General features: G+C 39.6%; 3 protein-coding genes across 5 annotated transcripts; all 3 read right to left on the reverse strand.

Moving 5' to 3' along the window:
* Positions 1–109: 109 nt before the first annotated feature.
* On the reverse strand, positions 110–11,921 carry rnf181 (ring finger protein 181). 3 transcript variants are annotated; one of them, XM_047015305.1, is made up of 6 exons: positions 11,817–11,921; positions 11,429–11,519; positions 11,171–11,313; positions 10,936–11,051; positions 10,597–10,671; positions 110–457 (listed from the first exon to the last, which is right to left on the reverse strand). In XM_047015305.1, the coding sequence occupies exons 2-6, from the start codon at positions 11,512–11,514 to the stop codon at positions 398–400; spliced, it is 480 nt and encodes a 159-aa protein (XP_046871261.1). In that variant the 5' UTR covers positions 11,515–11,519; positions 11,817–11,921; the 3' UTR covers positions 110–397. The 3 variants fall into 3 exon arrangements, with proteins under 3 accessions (XP_046871261.1, XP_046871262.1, XP_046871264.1); XM_047015306.1 differs by having other exon boundaries at positions 11,429–11,551; positions 11,817–11,915; XM_047015308.1 differs by lacking the exon at positions 11,429–11,519 and having other exon boundaries at positions 11,817–11,919.
* Positions 11,922–12,651: 730 nt separating this feature from the next.
* Positions 12,652–16,080, reverse strand: vamp5 (vesicle-associated membrane protein 5). The gene is made up of 3 exons (XM_047015445.1): positions 15,841–16,080; positions 14,293–14,436; positions 12,652–13,733 (listed from the first exon to the last, which is right to left on the reverse strand). Exons 1-3 carry the CDS (start codon positions 15,841–15,843, stop codon positions 13,563–13,565), a joined length of 318 nt encoding a protein of 105 aa, XP_046871401.1. The 5' UTR covers positions 15,844–16,080; the 3' UTR covers positions 12,652–13,562.
* A 1,484-nt stretch (positions 16,081–17,564) lies between these two features.
* Positions 17,565–21,667, reverse strand: vamp8 (vesicle-associated membrane protein 8 (endobrevin)). The gene is made up of 3 exons (XM_047015444.1): positions 21,443–21,667; positions 19,788–19,946; positions 17,565–19,450 (listed from the first exon to the last, which is right to left on the reverse strand). The coding sequence occupies exons 1-3, from the start codon at positions 21,455–21,457 to the stop codon at positions 19,259–19,261; spliced, it is 366 nt and encodes a 121-aa protein (XP_046871400.1). The 5' UTR covers positions 21,458–21,667; the 3' UTR covers positions 17,565–19,258.
* Positions 21,668–22,273: the final 606 nt, after the last annotated feature.

The following is a 22,273-nucleotide window of genomic DNA, read 5'->3' on the forward strand; positions in this document are numbered from 1 at the left end:
CCTTCACCCACCTTAAAGGATTTATATACCAAAGCAGCTATCACAGCAACAGCTACTTACTGTCTTAGGTAAGGGATGGGGCAAGAAGTCAAGGGTTCACCTACAGAAGTTTCATAATAGTTTTTGGTCATTATATTGCATCATGAGGGGAAGGGGTAACATGCCAATTTAAGGCAAAGACAATCAAGTTCATATCAGCTGAGAGCTCACTTCACTATGATAGTGACCATTCATAATTTAAAACGCTATGACAAGAGATGCTTTTCCAATGGACTGCATATAAAGCACATATTTACAGACATAAAAACCGCACACAGCACACACTCTTCATCTATTTTCGGCCTATATGTGGCCCTCTGATACATATGTGACAGACTCATTCTGGTGCATGTCCTCATCATGTGTACATGGCTCCGTGTAGATCCTCCAGTCTGTGCTCTCGCTGTTTCCTCCTTTCCTGGAAAACACACGCAAACACTTTAGTAGTAGTGGGATGCATGGCACTGACTGATGCTTGTGTCTCAAAACCAATACGCACAGTTTCGAAAAGGTGTTTTGGAGCTTGTGTCAAATTACGATAACCATGTGATTGATGACGTTCAATGCTTCAAACATCACAAACTGGTTCAAAGTTTTGGCGCTCTTCTGAACCAGAGCCATAGAGGGAACGAAGCCATCGCTTCTTGTTGAAGACAAATCACACATTGCCAGAGAAGCAGACAGTTATTAGCAAAAGAGCAGAGATTATATGGATACTATTGGAGGAAGGAAGCAGTCAAGAGTATGGGAACATTGTGATGTTATCCCCCAATAACTTCAACATGATTGTGGTACGTGACATGAGCTTAAGCAAACATTAATATTTAGTAACACCTCAAACCAACATGACTCCAGGCACTGCTCGAGTTTGTTCCATTTGTCATTGCTATTTAGCCTAATCTGTATTGTTATAATTATAAATCCGTTCACTTATGAAAATTACTTCATCATATTTAGAGTGTTTTGTTATTTATTGAAATGAAACGTAACATGATAGGACTAAGGTACTCTATAAAGTGCCCCTAAAAACGAATGTTAATGATTCGTCAACATTGTCAACAGTAATAATAATTACTAATAATAAAGTCCCCCCAATTCACAACAGGCTTACATATCACAAAAGTCAAGAATAAGAAAAAACAAAAATGTGTAATCAAGTTTAATTGATATAAAGACCGTCCAACGCATCATCAAGGATTTTGGTGGTGTAGCTGGTGAAAGCGATGTTCGCTAACGTCTTGGTAACGCAAGCCTGAAGACTTGAGTTTGCATCCCAGTGCGGGGAACCTTAACATTTACTGTGAGAAAATGACACAATTCTAACAGCCTACAGATGTATCACAACATTTTTATGTGTGAGCACTAATCAGATTAAAATGAACACATGTAGCCTTAATAAAAAAATGTAATAACGTGGGTAGGCTACCTTCGGAGACAGGGGCGGGGCAGAGGGGAGGCACGGGCCACCCCCAAAATGTAATTGGCCATCCCAAGTGCCCCCCACTTGATCAGAGTCGGAATGTAATAGGTAGTTGGACCTTAACGATGACTAGCTAAAGTTGAAGACAGCTAGGCTGAGAGAATTATATTTCAAAGACACGTTTGCTGTAGTAAACGAATATAATAGTGAAACCAAAGTTCTTCTGTGCAGTTTTCAAAAGTCAATACTACCAGGTCCGTTAAATATCTTAGAAAATGAGTGCTACAAATAAGAATAGGCCTATGTCATTGCGCTGTTGGGCCGAAACATTGAACCTCTCTATAATTTGTCATTATTTAATCAAATGTATGCTATTGGTCATCCTTATCCTTTGGCTCCTCAAACTGTCAGTCAAACTTCATACCTCAATACCTCCTGCCTCCAGTGTTTCCCACACATAGACTAATTTGTGGTGGTGCGCCACAGAATCGACACCACCGCCACATATTGCGTTTCGTAAAAAAACATTTTTTAACACTATTTAGGTTAAAACACGAAGTGTATTCGTTCAGCTTAATTTCATTTCCCTGCTCTCCCTCCGTCTCTCTGTCACTCACGCGTCTTTCTCACATACGCACACAGTCACAACGTCAGCACACGTTAGCAACGATGCATACCTACGCCGTTCTAGTAAGACCGACAGCTATATCAACGAGCCTTCAGCATTAGTGCCGTAGCTAAAAGTCGAGTACAGTTTAGGCTACTTTTTGCTAGGTACCTACGAACATGTCTTAATTGAAGGTTCCTCTTCGTTCTTTTGGTGAGAAGTCTCAGGAGCTAGCTACTTATACCGGCGTCATGGAGCCGACTAGTTAAATTGTTATTTAGCACTAGCGTTGCTACCTGCATATGCAGAAATTATTTGTTTGTTGTTGATTTTGTGAAGGTGTGAATCATTCCTCCCCGCCACACCACAAATTGCATTCTAATCTGTGGGAAACACTGTGCCTCAATTTAGATCGAACTGCGCACAGTTTGGAGAGATCTCTGCTTGTTTGTAATGCAAGGGAAGATAAAGAACTGACGTTTGTCCAAGGGCAGTTTTAGCTAATTGGAGGCCCTGGGCAAAGAACAATTTTGAGGCCCCCCCATAAGCTGCACCCCCCCCCCCCCCCCCCCGGCGATGTCAGGAAGAGCAGTGGTAAAATACAAGTTATGAAAAGAGACCGTGTCTGTGTCTTATTGTCCACACGATCATTTACAATTATATCTAAAACAAACTTACAAAGAGCTCAGTTACACTTCCAAAGTCTAATTAGTAATGTTGTTAGAGCTAGCGATACTAGCATTATTTTGCTAGCTAGCCTATAACATTTCACTGGGTCTTGCAGCTGTTTGATTAACTGAAATTATTATGAAATGTTATGTTCTACTAGCCATTTGCCTACTTTAGCAAGTCACTGTATTTCCAAGCCCTGATCGTGTAACTGAGACGACACAGTAAATAATTCCTCTTTCAAGTAATAAGCCCCAGTTCAAGTGTTGCATTAAATAAGCTGTACGGTCTGTAGAGATCTTGAGACGGTGAAGAAGCCACTTTTTTGTTCTAAAAACGGACTATAAGCCGCTTCGAAATATAAGCTGCACAAGCACAAGAAAAACTTTTTTTTTTAAGCCACAGTGCCAGCCGCAGCTTTTTTCCGTAAAATACGGTAGTTGATGTTGTGTCTGCTGCTGCTAGTAATAGCTAAACTTGGCCCAGCAGCACTTGAAATATTATCAGAAATGTCTCCATTTTCCACGGACGCATTCTTTGATTGGAAAAACTGCGTTAGCTTTGGTAAATTCTCCCTTGAATTGTCATTTGTTTGCAATGACAAGTGATTCATTTTAAATATAAAAAAATACATTGTAAATACGACGAGGCCCCCCTGGTGCCCGAGGTCCTGGGCAACTGCCCGACTTGCCCAGTGGGACGCACCGCCCCTGTGTTTGCGTAAGTACAGCGTTTTATTTACTCAAGAAACACTGTCCACAAAGGATAACGTTTTTGTATTTGAAGATTTGCATCTAGTTTAGTTTCCCCCCCGAAAGCGACAATATGTAAAAGTGTTGTTTTATCATCACCAAAAACATCGTACTTATTGTGTTCCTACCTGACTTTAGCTCAAGTTTCACATTAAATGTGAGTACTATTTTTAATATAGCGTAATATCTAGATTTATATGTCATTTGAAGCAATGCATGTTTGTGCAATTTTATTATATTTGTTTATACTGGTGTGCCGTGGGATAAAAAAAAAAAAGGTTGGGAAAGACTGAATTACATAAACCGTGGCCAAAAGACATATGAGATGTATATTGCAAATGTTTATACAACCAAATGCAATACCTATATCAAGATAATAGGCATATAGACAACATTTCAGCTTTAGAAAATATTTTGTGACTTGACAAAGTAAAGTTAACTGAGAAAAACGCATTATTATCTTTTCAGGGATCGACAGACAGATACAGGCAATAGGACCAATGAAAAATGTCTTCATTTTGAAGGGAAAAAAAGGAGATATAAAGGCAGAAAGGCGTGATGACAGGGATGAGAGGGAGGAGCAGCAGTCCACTGACTTTCCTGCAAATCAAGGAATGTGTATTACATGCAGAGACCAGAGGGAGGTTGAAATTAATACACAGCATACTACAAGGTTTAACTATATCGAATATATTACCACAATGTATGCCACCATTTTCTTTGATATCTGGAATAACTAATGTGTATTAACCTGGTAAGTTTTAAAATATATTTTTTAGATTATATATTTACCTGCATTAAGACATTTTGAACATCTGTCTTTTCCTAGGAACTTTACTTGGTGGCCACACCTGGAGAGGATGAGGCCCCATCATCTGCACTTCAGCATTCAGCAAGTAAAGGTATATCTAGTTCATGTTATTGCTAAATCATAAGCAACTAATACTTATTTATAATGTTTGCTTAAACATAAGACCAAGCAAAATATATATTTGCCTAAATAGAGCTGCACAGCAGCTTTTCTTTTTACAAAAATAAGTAAAAAAAGTAAAAAGATATCTTCAGGTTAATACATTTAACTTAATGATGTTAGTATTTTTGTAAAACCCTCAAATAGAATCAACTTCTACTTAGAATGGTGTAGAATTTACTGGCGTAAATGATCGGCGTTAGATTCAATTTGATACTTCCCGATCCAATCGGGACATCCCCTAAAAAATACCGACAAAAAAAAAATAACAATATAACTCCTATTTAATTTTTTGATTCCATTATGTAATATTCCATTGTGTGATCAGACACTTAACCTGGTTGTGACCAGTCAGATCATGAAGATGTGGATGAAGAGGATCCAGCATGTTGTACTCCATATTGCAGTGGCAGTGCATGCAGAAGAGGCTAAACATTGTTCACACACCACACCGTCCCAACCACAAGGTTTTTAACCTTTAATCTTACATGAAGGTTGATAACAAAAGCCTGAACAAACATTAATAATGACTACGTGTATCACTATACTATGAGACACAGATGTAGTTCAAAAAATGTTGATAAAGAATTGAGCATTAATATCAATTAACAACCATGTATCACTGGTTGTTTTTAAAGCTGAATCTCTTTTACCCTCACAGATATATCCAAGTGTGCCAGATGGGCCAAAACAGCCGCAAATGAAGATATTTCCTTGAACTGTGCAGGGCGACAGGAAGAGGGCCTTCAACGAGAGTTGGTGTTCACAGCACAAATGGATTGAAAATTCACAAAGTACATACTCTGCATATTGTTTTGCATGTAGACACTTTTCCTTCCCTGATTATGCTCAAACACCATTCACATCACAAGGAGGATACTCCAATTGGAAGAAGGCACTGTATGTATAAGGATGGGGGGTTTAGGTTGCATGAGAAATCTGAAGGTCATGTCAATGCCATGTTCGCCTGGGGTGAACATAAGAACATTCAGAGAAATGTCTGTGCAAGATGCCTTAGACATGCCATATATGCCTTAGCATATAAAAAAGGTAGAAGAAAACCGCACCTATATTAAAACTGTTGCTGAAGTGCTGCTTCTTACAGCCATGCAAAATATTTCACAAAGGGGACACATTGAGACAGATGCATCACAAAACAAAGCGTCCACTGCAATGCCCCTTGCCTCAACCTTGTTATCGTTGATGCAGTGAAAGCAAACCCTGAGGCTGATAATTTTTTCTTTCGTTGATGCAGAAATTGTATGTGTATATGTCAGGCTCTAATGTTCACCAGAAATGTCTGTCGGTTCAAAAAGACCCAGAGAGCTACGGAGACTCAGTGATACCAGGTGGACATGTAGGCACCAGCCATGTAAAAACCTCATGGACAGACTACCAGCTGTACTGTGTACTTCATGAGATAGAAGTGGACAACAGTGCGGAAAGGTCTATGAAGGCACGAGGCCTACTTACTCAAATCGACCTCACATTTATTGGAACACTTGCAATATTTAGAAAGATTCTTGGGGACACCAAGTTGCTCTCTGACATGCTTCAAGTGCCATCACTTGATCTAGCTAGGGCCGTGGACCTGATCCAGGCACTGCAGGACACTAGAGGGATACAGAGAGGAATCTTATTTTGATGAGCTTTGGCAACACTCTGTGGACATAGCAAAGCAGTAGAATATTACAGTTGAGGCTGTTGAGAAAAGTTTGCAAAGAGGGAGCTTAAAGCCGAATCCCAATACTCCCAAAAGCCCTTAGTTTTGTGCGTTCCCGTGACAGTAAGTGGTGTCCCAATACTCCTTTTGAGTGAGGGGTAGGGCTGAGACGAAGACCCCTTAAAACCAAGTAAGGTCGGGAGCTTAATTGAAACCTAGGGGTCTGTGAATACTGCGGTACCAGCAACAATGGTGGACATTTCATCCAGAGTCCCATACATGTAATATTTTCGGCTTAAATAATTGATTAAAAAATTACAACCGTCTTCTTTTGTGCTCCACACAGTCCTGTACATATGTATTTGCAACCATGTTCTTAATTGAAACGTTTAAAACGCTAGTTTGCTGCGCTAACGTTACAATGCTGATTTGTACAACAGTCCCGCATTTCTCTGATTAGCCTTGAATGGACTCCATGCATGTCTATAGTTTTAACTAAACTAACTCCATTAGCAGCAAATTTCAAAACAAATTTCCTTTGATATCAGTGCATAACACTACTTGCTTTGGAGACATCGATATATGTAACCGTAACCAAGTGGCGTCTCATTTCATAGGGCTATGTAGCCCTTACCTAGCCTGGCTGCCAGCCCAACTCAAGCCCCGCCCACAAAAAAATTGGGTCTGGAATAGCTTGGTTGCGGAAAAACTATACCCGAACAGGAGCGGTTCGGACCAATGAAATTGTCAGTGCGGGCTTTATACGATGATGGACAGATGAACAACAGTAACGTAATCAACCACATCACCAAAGAGTGCTTGGGTTTAATTTGTTTAACAACGTAACAACATATTACGTTGCTCTGATTGGTTGCAGGTCTATCCAATTGAGCGAAGATGCATTTGTTTTACGAGTTCGGTTGAAATACGCCCCATACTCACAGCCCAACGGAGAGTTATCAGACTCATATTCTGACTAGAATTATGAGTATGACAACGTCAGGCTAGCCCTTACCCCTCTGTTTCTAGACATAAGGGCTAGGGGTAAACTAAGGGCTAGGGGTAAGGGGTAGAGGTATAGAGGTATAAGGAGTATTGGGATTCGGCCTAAGACTTGGTGGATTTCTTGTAGAGTCCACTATAGGACAACGTAGGTGCAAGGAAGGGGACAAAGATACATGTAGGAAGGGTGTATTTTACCCTATTTTGGATCACCTAAAAGCAGACATGAAGATGGGTTTCAGCAAAACCAACTGTGATATGAGGGCTATACAAGCACTGAACCCCAAAAGTAAGAGCTTTTTGTCAGAGGAAATGGTTTTAGGTCTGGCATGCCTGTGTGAATGTGATCTTGAGGATCTCAAACATTAGATGCATCAGGCAAGGAAGATTGTTCAGAGAAAAGCACAATGTAGGAATGGTCCAGTGTTGTTGAGTTGACCTCTTTTCTCCAACCTTACATAGAAGTGTTTTATCAGCTTTTCCACTTGTGTCGAATAGCTGTAGCCTTGCCCGTTAGCAGTGCCAGTTTCTCGGCTCTCTGTGCTTCATAAAAAATGATTTTGTACACAACAATAAGTGATGAGAGGCTGAGCAATATTGGAGTACTGTGCATTGAGGGGAGAGCAAGATCGTTGAACAAGGATGATTTTGTTGGACGATTTGCCCTCCATCACAGTAACAGGCATATCCAGCTTTTATAATTTCTTGCTGTGGATGTTAAAGTTGTGGTGGTCTTGTTGTGGTGTCAAACTTATTGACTGACAACATAAAAAAAGCTATTGGCACTGATGTCACTTAAACGTTAGTTTCTTACAACTTCTAAACAATGCGTTTGCCATACTGTTCATCTTTAATGTACTACATATATGGCAGACTTTTAAAAGCTGCCTGCCATTCAATGAAAAAATACTTAATTGGTCCATGTTTGAATCTGTGTGTGTAATATAAATATGATATGAATAAACACTGCTACAGCTTCTTGCTGAGCTCAAAAGCAACTTTCTACTGTTGTAAATGAAGTTGCTGTATCTTGTTTACAACTACATACATGCATGATGATTCTTGCTTGCATTGCATTTACCACAGGCCATGTGCTTTCACTACTGTTGAGTTATTTTATATCACATTTCAAATGATTTTGAATTCCTTTTCACACAGAATAATATGTTTTGTCATCAATAATATACAGTATTATTACCACCCATGTAGGACTATTTATACTGGTTCACTGTTTATATGTATTTTAATGGGCCACCTCATTCTGAGTCTGTGCCCCAGCCTGGCCCCCCCATGAAAAATTGTCTAGACCCGCCCCTGGTCTGAGACAACCACTACGCCTCATTCAGCCAGTTTAAACGGCTGCTGCATTTTTAGCTAACCACTAGATGTCACTGTTCATTTTCAATGTGCCGATAGTTCGTCTCTTTGGGCTGGCACAATCCGGTGTTGTGCCATCAGATGCACGGCTGCCATGAAAGGCACCCCCTCGCAGGAGCACGCTCAAACCACAAAACAAAAAGTGAAGGATTTCGTCTTGATATGGCAACCAAACGGAGGGGAGACATTCAAGGGAAGATTGTCGGTTATCTGTGAAAATAACAGATGTTTTTCTCAAAACAAAATCCTTAAAAATCGTCATTCAAACGTATAGTAACGAACGCGACCCCACGCATTCTGAGAAAATATAGCTATGACTACCAAAGGAAATGTATTTTGTTTAGCAGGTTCAAAGTATTTCACATGGCTCTTCATACCAATGTTCGGTGGGTACAATGGACATACAGTGAACCTCAAAGTCCATTGACACCTCTGTCCTATGCAAATCTCACAATTTTAAAACTGCCGCTGTAAAACGGTCGGTTTCCAAAAAGCCACATTTGTAACCTTTTTTGGATCTGGTCTGTACCTTTGTCACGCCCCAAAATGTAGTTAGTCTTCCCGAGTAAACAAACACTCGATGGGCGTGGCAGATGTTTGTCTATGAGAAGATCCCTGTGAAGTTCGACACTCTATTCATTTGCTCAAACCATTTCACCAAACACAGTTTTGAAAACCTTGGACAATTTAAAGCAGGACTTGCTAATCCGCTGTTGCTGAAAAGAGGTGCTGTTCCGACCATATGCTCATCACAACCGCAAGCTGCAAGTATAATTTGGTCGCTAAGAGTTATTAGTAATGCTAACGTATCCTGTAAAATAGGTAGAATGTGTGAGGATTTAGTTTATTGGCAATGGGGCTAACGTTGTTTCATTTTACTGACTGTTTCATTCGAATAAGTAACCTGTGTTGTCATGTAAATCTACAATTCACAATGCATGTTTGACTATGTTGCGTCTTTGCTCCGCAGCTTCGCTCATTGTAAACCAACCAATCAGCGCGCAGCTCATCTATATATCTATGAGCATACCATAAAAGGGAGAAAACCTCTTGTTTCATTCTCGGGCTAATTCACATTAGGGCACATAGAACAGCACCCGGGCCATTTTCAGCCCAACCAATGTTACATACCCTATTCGGAAACCTTAAGGAACAGTCTGAAATACCCCAAAACATAATTCTATGACCCCTTTAAGAGGCCTTGCATTATTATTTATTTTTTCTAAGATCTGCTGTGACATCTGTGGGAGATGTGTGTGCAGAGGCCTACAGTGGATGAGGACTACTCGTGCCTTGCATGCACATAATAATAAAAAAGTCATTTATCAATATGTCTGTATTGTTATATATTAGTTCATGTGTTTTAATATTTAACAACGTTTAATAAAACTATTTGCAAGTCACTACTTATGACTTCTGTCTAAAAATTGTGTTGAAAATGTTAATTCATGTATTATTGTTTTGGCATAAATCCTTGTTAGGCTGATTTATTTACATAAAAAATTATACTTTTGTGGAACAAAGGGTTCCTTTCTATTTGGGGATTACCTTCATGAGTGAGTTTGGTGAATGTGTGCATTACACAAGATGGGGCTAGTATGTGTAACCATAGCAGGTTTCAGGCATGCAACACTTTCCTAGTCAGAGTTAGCAGGGGGTGCATTTCGTGGCAAGAAGGAATATAACAACTCTGCCATGAAATGCACCCCCCTCTATTGTCTGTTATGTATAACCCTGCATCAAATGATTCTTCCTGTACACTGAGGGGACTAATATGACATAACATAAAAATTTGATGTGAGACTGAGAAATGTAGGTACCAAATATAGGTCTCCCCTTCGTTTGGTTGCGATATCAGGAAGACATCCTTCACTTTTTGATTAAAGTGGTTCGCGCACGCTCCAGCAAGGGGGTGCTTTTAATGGCAGCCATGCATCTGATGGCACAACACCAGAAGAAACCACCAAAACTTCACAAGGCATCGATTGCCCAACCCTACTGTTTAGTAGATGGCTTGGGTTGGCCATGCATCATATCTCCACCGCCTCGATGAATAAGTTACGATATTACATAGACTTTGATAAGCTGCTTTTCTACCTTGTCCTTCTTGAACTCTTCATATTCTGGGCTGTCAGTTGGTAGCTCGAGGCGGCAGAGTGGACACGAGTTTGTCTGTGGAGATCACAAGCAGCGAATCCTGTTTTTAGCTAACTGTCTGGTATCACATAACAATGGTATATTCACATCAGCCAAATGGATACAGTACATCAATTCATTCCCATTTCATCTCATTAAGTAAAAGCATGGCCAAGCTAAGACAATCTATTAACTTATGTTTGATACACAGTCTTGTTCCGCCATGTAAAACTGATGGGAATACATAAGGAAACATCAGGAAAGGTCCCAGACAGAAAATGCTAATATTTTGAGGTTTACCTTGCCTAACCAAGGCAGTATGCAGCCTGAGTGGAATAGGTGTTTGCAGGGCATCTCACGCACGGTTTCTTGCTCCTCAAACTCCAGCAGACACACAGGGCACTTCAGTCCTTTGTCTGGGGAATGGAGATTTAGATGCAAACCCAGTAGTCACATATTACACATGATCGAACCGTTCAATATTGAAGCATCCCAGAACTAAAACTGTCCAAAAGTCCCTTTTTGACTTGTTTACCGGCTTGCTCTGGGGAGATGATAACGGCCGGTAGCGTCTGAACAGCTGTTTTGGCAGCTGGGGGAGGAAGACGCTCGTCCCAATCTGATATGTCAAATGTTCCGGAGTCAATGTCCATCAGGGACATTGACTGCATCAGGGACCTTTTCAGAGAAGAACAATTATTTAATGTCTGGTCGATCACTTGATGGAATCTTTCAAAAATGTATGGCAACTTCAGAATCATGTCTGACTTTGGTTATACACCCTAACCCTCACCTGGCCAGTTCTAGTAGTGCATTCTGACGATACTGTTCTTCAGGATTTGTTGGTTCACAGTCGTGTTCATCAAAGTACGAAGCCATCCTCACTTGTTTTCAGAAATGGGTAAATTTTGAATTGCTGCACCGGCAGAAGAAAATAGCCAGTTGGCTCGCTACTTGATAGTAGCTGCCATCCTACACTAGCTCGCCACATTCATAGCCTGTCAAGCTACTAGTAACTTGCTACGTTGGCTAAGGTTAGCTTTCATTTGTTTTAAGAGTTCAGATAAAGCATTTGTCCCGTGATATCGCTAAATACGACACACATTACATACCTGAAATAGCACACGAATTTATGATTATATTAACAAACCTAACCTAAAGTATAACAAAAGTTGACTCACCTTATCTGTTTCAACATTACGTTAGCATCTAGTTAGCTGGCTAGTTCTCCATCATTCTACCGGGTATGACGATGCCAAATCATACGAGACGTCCCATACTTCGGACCAATTACAATTCACGCTGTACAGTGCGTAAAAAAGCGGCTAACGTAAAAGTCATGTTCGTTTTCAGCTTTTATTCTGGCATTGTTCAACTGTTGAAGAATTTTTGGAAAATCTTTGTAAGTTTGTTACTGAGCATATTACGGTTGATTTTTGTTTGTTTTGGAAGGATGTACTGTTTGGGCTAGCAGACGGTTCAAGGGAAAACATCTGTGTATATATAATTAATCTTATTATTATTATGGGCAAATATAATATTCACAAATGCAAATTCATGGGAAAGAAACCATTCCATATTGCTTTGAATGGAGAGCTCAGACAGTATATTCTTTCAATATTTTTTTTCTTAAACAAAAGGAAATTAAAACAGTAACAATCTGTACTCATTGAAATATTTTTATGTAAACTTTTATTTCCCCTAGCGTTAATTTAAGTTAATTTATATTGGTACATGTATACTCTTATTTATTTATTTTATTAATTATTTTATTAAAAGTTTATTTAATTTTATTTACTCTTTGTTTCTTGTAAATTAAATTGTATTTGACATTGTTGAAATTGCTAATAAAAAAAAAATATAATAAAAAAAATATTTGTTTTCAGTTCAACCCTTGTATGTTGATCATTTAATCATTGGGGTGTTTCAGTTTCATTCTTTCAACTGTAGCTCAAGTATATCTCACATAGTATATGTTTGTGTGGGTGAGCGTGATGGTGGGGGAAAAAACTGACATTTTATTTAACTATCATTTATTCTGAAATGTTTGAAAATGTACACAATCAATTATTCATCTTCTGAACGGCTTATTGCATTGACGTGAATAAATGCACCAAATGGTATTAAAGTTGTAAAGTGGCAGTTAAACTAATGTTTTATGCGCAAACATCTTTTACCCATGGGCTAATCTATTTATAGGCATAACCTTCTAGGCTAGGATAATATGAGGAAAGGAACAAGACACCCTATAAAAAATTCCCTAACTAAAAGGACACAAGAATTAAATCATGTTTCGACTCAGCAGCACATTTGACGCTATGGCTAACTTACTGAAAAATAAATACAAATGCATAATAACAGAAGCACACTAGCATAACAATTTATCAATACAAATCCATATTTTCTTTTGTCAAATTAGTGAAGTTGTTAACCCAACCACAAAGGCAGAAAAGAATATGTGGTTGTCATGACTGTTCATATATCACCCTTACTGTGCATTTAAAGATGTGTGGATGTTGGCATACTTCACATATTACTAGTTTATCAGAGATATCCATATGAAGCTTTATCATTTGTCATTACTTAGTTATGAAACAGATCACAGAGAGTTTATGCAATAGCCATATCTGTGGTGCTGGCGGACCTTTTCTGAGTTGTGACCAGCGAATACTGACAAGGTCCAGCAGAACACGATACCGTTGAACAAGAGAAAGCAGCCGAGCTAGTGGTGGTACCATGTCAGGATGTGCACAGGAAGTATACAGCTCAGAACACCTCTAAACAAAAAATATATAACAAACAGTGTTGTTTGAAATGTTTTTGCCTGCAGGAAATCCTAGAAAATAAAAGGTTTGTCCAATTGTTGCAATCTGACTTGCATCCATATAGACCACCTGTGAGTTCCACCTGGGCTTGCTTGACCTGATTTAACCAGGTGGCTTCGAGGTCTCCTCTGTGCCTAACAAACAATATGCAGTAATCCCAATTACAGCGACAACAACAATCCCCCCTACCACTGCCATAACCACCTTCAACTTCATGTTTTCCCATCGCTCCTGGTTCTTTACTTTCGTTGTAGTCTTTTCAAAATTCTTACTCTGAAAACATAATTAAAGACTGTTAATACAGAGTTTTTTACTTTAAGATTCACATTCTGCAGTTCTAAAATACCACTTTCTCACAACCATGTTGTTTATCCCAGTGACCCACTCAAACAGGAAGTCCTTCGTTTACTGTGGACGATCATTCATCTCAACAATAGGAAATGCCTAGATAAAAATATCCCCATAAACTGCAATCAGGATGTAAAATGTGCATTATTTCCTTTCCAACTCCACCTAGGGTGTATTTATAGATACCAATATGACATTTCCTGGTTATTCCTTGGATTCCTATGGACCCTGGGCATTACTTCCAGGAGAGACTAATAAAGAGCTTCTGTGTCTTCTTATAAAGATGTGCTGTGATTCAATGACTCCTACAGCCATGACAAACATCTTTGAGCAATACTACCAGCTATGGTAGCTTCATATTAGCAGTTTACGTTGCCAACATCTAAATCAATTGTGTCAAGTGTATTGTGGCCTTTATTGTGTTAAATAAAGCCCTAGTGTGGCTATTTGATTTATTTGATTTCATTTCCTGTTTTCCATTCACCTTTGCCAGTAATGAGTCAGCCCTGTTCTCCAACTCCCCCAGCTTCCCAGACCTCTCATCAGCCTTGTTGAGGTTATCAAGCATAATGACCTTCACCTCCTCCACCTTCTCCTGAGTCTGCTGCAGACGGCTCATGCCATTCTCCTAAGAGACGTCACCGGGAAAGTCAAAACAGAAAACATGTTAAAAACAAAAATGTAAAAACAAATGTTTTGACATTTGATGATTTCTATGATGATGCTGTATTAATAACAAACAGTAACATCTCCTGTAATATTAAATCTGTGGTTCTGCACACTTGTTCACAATGGGACACCTTCTCCAAAACCAAAGTGTAGCACACACCAGGTGCAGTGTGTCAACACAGCAACATGTCAACATTAGCTTCAGTGAACGGCATTTGTAGTGCTCAACAAGGTGTGCTATTTCTGAAATTATTACAGATGTCAGATTACTGATCAACTTGTAATCTATTTCTGGGGAAGGCAGTTTAGCACACTCTCAAATGAAATGAAGACAATTGAGGAACAGAACAGCCCACAGAAATATCCCTTTAACACCACAGCACCTGCAACACATTGCAGAAAAAGACGAAATGTCAACAAGCTATTTTGAAGTGCAATAATAGGTTCCAGGAACTCAAGGCTGAAATGCTGAGTACCTTAGCCTGACAGGAAACGACGAGGGTGAACTCAACAAGTGCAATCTCACCACTGTTAGTGATCTCACACTTCATATATGATTAAGTATAGTATATACAAATTAGTTATCACTTAAGTTCTTAAGACGCATAGTTTTGTCTTTATCATGTAGAGTTTGGAATAGAATGGCACAAATTAGGCAGTAGCCTCCAATGCGGACATTAGGTTAGACTAGACCTGTGTCAAGGAAACAATTTCGATTTGTCCCACCACTTAAGTCCTCATGCTGAACAATAGTCTGTGTTTAAAATTCAACCAGCAGCAGTCATTCATGCTTCCCTCCTTGCCTGCTTCCTTCCTCCCATCTCTCTCACTGTGGCCCAGATAAGTGTGTCTGGCTTTAGAGGGGAAACAACTCCTTTATTCATTTGACGTATTATTTCTCTATTCCAAAAACATGGACAAAAGCTGAGGGCCAATAGCCTTGCCAGTTAAAATGTAATAGTAATCACTTTTATGGGTATCACGAAACACTTTTTACCAATGGCACAATGTTCCTGTTTACATCTTGAGATTTATTTGTGCTATTCTCTCATAATTGAAAAACAGGAGGATTGAGTTGTTTTATCCAACAATATTTGTTAATAATTGTTTTACATTTAATATTTATATACACACAAACAGCATACAATACACAACTAGTTACGGTCTTACTATGTCCCTTGGATATATCTACATTTTACACACACACACACAAAAACACGTGCATAAACACAAACCTGTTAATACTACTAATAAAATAAATAATAGGCTACTTTATTGCACATGGTATAGAGGTAACGGGCGATACAGACGATCAAAGCTTTAACGGTATTCATATTTCGTTGTCATTAAATTGTTTACTTACCATTTCAAACACGTCACTAACTCTCAAGTTAGTCACCGAATCCAATGCATTTGAACTTGAAGTGTGTCGTTGGTTAACCTTCCTACTAATTCACTTGCTTTAATCTTGGTTTCACTTCAAATATGTTCTCTAGGTTGCTGCTCTCAATCTTTCCCGATGTGGTTCGGTTTCCTTCTCCCAACTCAGACTTTCGCTCTGCTCTCTGCGGATCGGGTGTCACTATTTCTTTACTGAGGCAGGCCAAGGCCCAAATGAGGTGACGTCGCTCCTGATGCCCATACCCCCACACAACTCACAGTAGTTAAACTTTCGGCATGGTGACAAAATACATGCTGCCATTTAGTATTAGAAAGGTGTAACATATTCTTATTGTTACTTGCAGTAAGTTACTTGCAGTAAATCAGTAAATTCAAACATTTCCACTCGGACCTTTATAGATTTATATTCTGTATCGCCCTTAATGTTATCACACTATCTTTCACACACCTTTATGCTGATGATTGAGATGATTGAGAGAGAATTGTAAGTAAATAACAGGCCAGGGTTCATTTTGGCCTAACAAATGCATTGAATGTAATTTAGCTAATACAATTTTAAAGTAATCCAACATATTTAGAATACATTACTCACCTTGAGTAATCTACAAATCACATTTTAGGGCATGTATTCTGTAATCTGTTATGGAATACATTTTAAAAGTAACCCTCCCAACACTGGTCATATGAGAGTAGAGGGAACATCAGACTCAAAATCTAAAACAAAGGTGTCCTTGTCTTTTTGTGTGGTGCTTATAGAGGGCATGTTGTCTCTCAAACATGGCAGTTATACCAGTCTGCATTTAAACGGGTTGGTTATTGTGAATAGGCCTATCTCAGTTACTCAAATGTTTCATATTATTGCTAAAATGTCAACACCCCTTTCAATTGCAACCAGCTTCCCTTCAATATGGTAACCAACCTTTCAGAAAACAGAAGCACTTGCTTGAGTAACAAGGAATGCTATCAACACAAGTAAACATTTGCTTAACAAATAACCCAATTAGCCAGGTTTTGCCAGAGTCCTAACTGTACCATATTCATAGACAGCTGAGAGCGAGTGGAACTGTGTGACTGTGTCGGTTAGGCAGATGCCAGTCATCTTGTGATGATGCATCAGGCTGATTGCTGCTACAATGGGTCACTTCTGGGAGGCAGCACAAAAAACACAAAGGACATGTTCACCAACTCTCCCTCCCTTTGCAGTGCAGTGTCCAGAATGTTGTATTCACATCCACATGACTCATATCAAAATGAACATGTCCTGTGACATCCTGTTTGGTGGAAACAGCCCCTAAACCCCGAGTATTAATCTGTTGTCGCAGGAAAACAGGTTTGGTCATCAGAGAGAATAGTGTTACTTGAATACAACACGTTCTTATTCATGCTTTGTTGAAACCCCATGTCAGGGTTGAGTCATGTATACCCATTAATTTTTAAGAGTGTCTGAGGACAATGTATCTCAGATCAACAGTAAAATACTCAAATAGTTTCCCATTTCAGAATGATACCAGCTGTTAACATTAAAAAAAATGAAATTTCCCCATAAGCCCATTACAACATTTCCCTTATTTCTATTTGGTACATTTTCCTCTGATGAGAGAAACAGAAAGAACACTTGGAAGCGAAATACCAAAAGTATCCTAAATACAATTTATTTAATAATTGAACCACCAGCAATAGTCAATGAAAAGCAGTCTGCATCTTTAATTTAATTGTCTCAAATTCATCACTGTTTCAGGCCATTCAAATGATCAAGGCAAAATACAACAGAGCCAAATAAGTAACACATGAGTGCATCACATATAAAGCAATCAAGAAACAAATGAATAACTCATTGCTTGTTCTAAAAACAATCCTTCATTTGTAATGTGATTAAAAACTGTGCTCATCTATATGGCTAAAAAGATAGCCTCTAAAGAATATAACTTTACATTATTGATGCGATTGTGGGTATGGGGGGTTGAGTTTACAGCTGTTATATTTAGTAAATAGGAGTCAACTTCAACTATTGTAAATTATAACTATATACATAACGTATCTCAAAAGATGTTCGTAACAGTGGCAATAGATATATAATTCCCTAACAAACTGCATTTACTTAATTACATAGGCAAATATGATTGGAATGGAAACATATGCCGTAAAATGGTTTAACATGTACTAGTTAATTGATCTGACAGTTACAGCTACTTTTATGACCAATTTTTTTTCTATCAGTTGCAAGAGCAACATGGAACATGGCCACCAGAGGGTGCTGTAAGCTTGTAAAAGAGTCTAAAACTAGAAATGTAACCCTTCAAATGTACAGTATTCTCACTAAAGGGCTTGTTCACTCTGCCAAATGGATTAAAAAGCCTACGAGTTCTGTAAACATGGTCTCTAGCAGGGATGATGTGCTTTGGCATTGATTTTGGGAAGGGCATAGTTCAGTGAAAAGGCAGGAGGAATTGAAGGCTGAAAGGTATCTACGAACTTTTAGTCTCCTACACACCCTGTCCCCAATACCTGACATCGTTCAAAATGGTAAAATACTTATCTAATGAAAAGAAAAAATAAGTAAATATTCGACAAGTCATCATGTCTCACCAATTTTCCTGTTCCTTCATCGTTTGGAGGCTTCGACTGAGTGTCCTTCACAGAAGAGCCTGCATCTCAACATACATACAATACCTCCAAGCACATCAACCTCTGAAAACAATATACACAAATTGCTTCAAAATTCTCACAGAGCTCCATGTAAGTAGGCTTACTCAGTGCCTCTCGCTAAAAAATGTGAAGAAAAAAAAAAGAAAAGAAACGCTGTTTAATCACTTCATCTGCATTCACTGATAAAATGAACTGTGAAGCCCATGCATGCAACCATCAATTAAATTTGATTGGGTTTTCAAAAGGAATGGGCTTGAAATTTGACAATATTTACACTGCACACATATCTATGTTTTGACTCCAAGGCAGGGAAATTATACGAGACTCATGAAACAGTTTAGTGACTCAGTGAAAGTGTTTCTGTCATTATCAATGAGAGTTGGTGTATGGGGTAAAATATATAATATTTTTTTTATCTGTACAAGACTAGGGGCAGTTATACATTATTGGGCAAATGTGCAAATAAGTTATTCACAAATGTAGGTTATTCATCAAACCGAGCACACATCACAAAGATCAGAATTCATTGTAAAAACACATTTGATTTATAGTGCAACTGTGGACAACTGTACCTAGTCAAGTTAGACTGCTGACCTTCTCAACGAGATAGCCTGCGCCAACTCAATTGTGATGGTGCCACTGATTGATGCATGTACAGTATTTGTGTATAGGTGAATATCTGTGTATTTTGTTGTTCTGTGTGTGTGTGTTTGAGAAAGAGACACTGTGTGTGGTTAGGGCTTAGTGGGCGGGATGGTTGGTGTTACAGGTCCCACAGGGGAGCTGGTGGGGATGACTCCGGTGGCCAGGAGGATGATAACGAGGACGATGATTAGGACGATGACCACTATCAGAACTATCAGCTTCACATTCTTCCACCAGTATTTGCGGGCCACCTTCTGGGACGTCTGCTTGAAGTTTTGTGCCTGCAAAAGAGAAGGATGAAGGAAGGAAGGGGTCAAGAGAGATGGAGAGAGAGAGAAATAGAGAAAGGAGAGGGAGAGAGAATTACTAGACACACTGAACAAGGACCATATAGCATAAACAGGTTCTAAACTCCCTGCAATTTATAGTGTTAGCAGGCAAAACACTTTCAACCTTCAGTGGCCAACAAGTAAATACAGGATTGAACTCATATCACAAGGATATTGTTTGCCGTCAGAAAGATGTAAAGGCAGCAATTAAGGTTTATCAGACACAACGTTGTGATGAGGATTAGAGACAGAGGTGTGAATGCGGGGAAAGGCATGCTGCGAGACTGACCCCAGCTTGCAGGTCCTCTGACTTGCCCATGAGGTCATCGAGCTTCTCAGCCCTGGCCAGGATACGGTCCACATTCTGCGTCATGATGTCCTTCACCCCGTCCACCTGAGACTGCAGCGTCTTCACCTTGTCCTCCTGCACCTGCTCCTCTCCCCTCTCCTGCGCGCACACACACACACACACAGGGAGAGAGAGGGAAAGGGGGGGGGGAGAGAGGGGTAGGAGGCACAGAGAGAAGGGGACAGAGAGGAATAGAGAGAGAGAATTTAGATCAGCCATTTATTTTTTGGTGTCGGTGTTCCCCTGTCTTGAGATTGACAAACCAAACAGGTTCTGCTACCAAGAGTCTTTTGAAATGATGTGAAAAGCACAACACAGTCTGACACCCAATCAACTATCTGTGTGGAAGGGAGAAGAAGGCACGGTCTCACACATTGCTACCTGAAATGCTATAATTTAGTTGTACAGATGCATGCACTGGTTTGTGTGTGTTGCATCCCCTCCAAGTCCCATGAGCCCCCACTAACAAAAAAATAAGACAGCCGTCTCCAGGAAACAGACAACTGCTGCGTCACCAACTGACTCCCTCCCTTCCCCCGCCATCGCTCTTTCTTCCATTCTTAGTTTCTTCCTCTCTAAACATGAGTCTCCTCCTTCCTTGCCTGCTTCTCTGCTGGCACCAGGCTCTGCTGGGGCCTGCTGAACAGTACCCTGCTATCAGATGACAAGTCACACTGAGAGATAAACAGGACAACAACAACTTGACGGATGTAAGAGGAACAAACGACATTAGTACCAAATAGTATCCGATTAGAATACTTGAAAAGCAAACTGAGTCCTCAAAGTAATCTACGGTTTACTAATCAGGACTCAATTTTAGCCTACGGGTCTAGCTATAATCTGTGAAAATGCTACATATACACACACAGTTAAGTGTAAAATATTTGAGTTCAACATAGACATTTTAAATAAGATGTTGTGATGTTTGAATCTGAAGCATGCTGTGTATGCCCAGCCAAAGAGAGAAAAGATATGTCTAATTTGACTAAAACAATCTTAACTGGTTCATTGCAGTCAAGAACGTCGGCAATTTGCCTGTGTGGACCTATAGCAATTTATGACACCCTACATTGGATCACGGCATGACACTTTCTACATTATGTTCCATATTCCCCCCAAAAGTATTTAGACATTGATAGTGCAATACGGTTCAAATGTTGGTAATGCATACCTACCATAAACATTTAAACTTTTGAATTGGTCCACTCTATAAGGTCAATAAGGCAATTTGTTTTACTTTATCAGTTGAAAAAGCAGGGCACAAACAGTTGATGATACACCTGGATGTACAGGTTAGTGAGGCCTGGAACTGGCTTTATGGGCGAATGCAGGTGGCTATAATTGAACAACAAAATTATATAAGTAGGACAGCTACATTGTTCCGCCATTGTTGCGACTTCCTGAACGTACATGTTGAGCTAACATCGAAAAAGTTCTTCTGAACGAGCTAATGGTTGTCACAATGGGATCATTTTTGTCACTACGTCAAAACTTGGACGAAATTAGATCTGACTTGGTGAAAAAAAAAAGGTTTATGGAATAACACACATAGCAAAACAAAAGCCAGCACAAGACCGAACAACAAGAGTACGTACCGGATCAAAGTCCATTTTGGCAGTAAGCAACCTGTCTCCTTAACGTCTCCTGGACTTATAAACTTCTCCACGGGCTAAGTAATCAGTCTTTAGAACTTCTTTATCGATTACGCGACACTAATGTTAGCTCAGCAGTCGATTACGTTGACGTTAACTTCCTGGTAATTTTCTATCTCGAAGTACATTCCACCGGTTTGGCCCTCCCCGTCCACTTCCAACAACCTCCTGGCGAGGGCGTTGGGCCATGCACCTGTCTCAGGTAACCGTTCCTGACTGATATGAAAGAATTATCTTAAATTGCTAAATAACGAGATTTTCAAAAAATGGTAAATGCCACGCCCAAGATATTTAACTCTCACTGAGACCTCATGTGGTTGTAGGGCTGGAGGTGTCAACCCAGCCCCATCACATAAGTCATTTTAGGCCCTGTTTCCCAGACATGGATTAAGCCTAGTCTAATACAAAAAAACGTTTACAATGGAGATCTTCATAAAAACATTATCCTACTTTAGGACTAGGTTTAATCCATGTCTGAGAAACTGGGCCACTGTTTTATCTGAATATACAGCAAATTATGTGTTTGTCAAATATTCCTCGTCAATCACCACAGACAGTTTTAGAAATCTTAGTGCTAAATCAGTCAGTGCATCATTACCGCACAACATGTTACCTAAACCTGAGAGGAATCAAGCCAGGAAAACACCTGTTCCAGTAACACTCCTTATGTGAAAAAACAAACATCATTTGTACGGGTTAACATCTGTGACTGACTCCACCCTGCCGTTCAGCGCCTGTGGTAATTAAGCCCTGCTGACGCAGTCTCACCGACAG

This window comes from Hypomesus transpacificus, unplaced genomic scaffold (assembly GCF_021917145.1).
Source record: "Hypomesus transpacificus isolate Combined female unplaced genomic scaffold, fHypTra1 scaffold_30, whole genome shotgun sequence".
Classification (NCBI taxonomy): Eukaryota; Metazoa; Chordata; class Actinopteri; order Osmeriformes; family Osmeridae; genus Hypomesus; species Hypomesus transpacificus.

Bases quoted from the DNA above. Each gene is read 5' to 3' on its own strand.
- rnf181 (XM_047015305.1), bottom strand. From the start codon at position 11,514: ATGGCTTCGTACTTTGATGAACACGACTGTGAACCAACAAATCCTGAA. The intron at 11,052-11,170 runs GTAAACAAGTCA...TCCATTCCCCAG, and splicing joins CATCTCCCCAGAGCAAGCCG to ACAAAGGACTGAAGTGCCCT. The intron at 458-10,596 runs GTAGAAAAGCAG...TGTGTTTTCCAG, and splicing joins AAGAGTTCAAGAAGGACAAG to GAAAGGAGGAAACAGCGAGA.
- vamp5 (XM_047015445.1), bottom strand. The intron at 13,734-14,292 runs GTGAATGGAAAA...TTATGTTTTCAG, and splicing joins CTGACTCATTACTGGCAAAG to AGTAAGAATTTTGAAAAGAC.
- vamp8 (XM_047015444.1), bottom strand. The intron at 19,451-19,787 runs GTCAGTCTCGCA...TCTCTTTTGCAG, and splicing joins CAGAGGACCTGCAAGCTGGG to GCACAAAACTTCAAGCAGAC.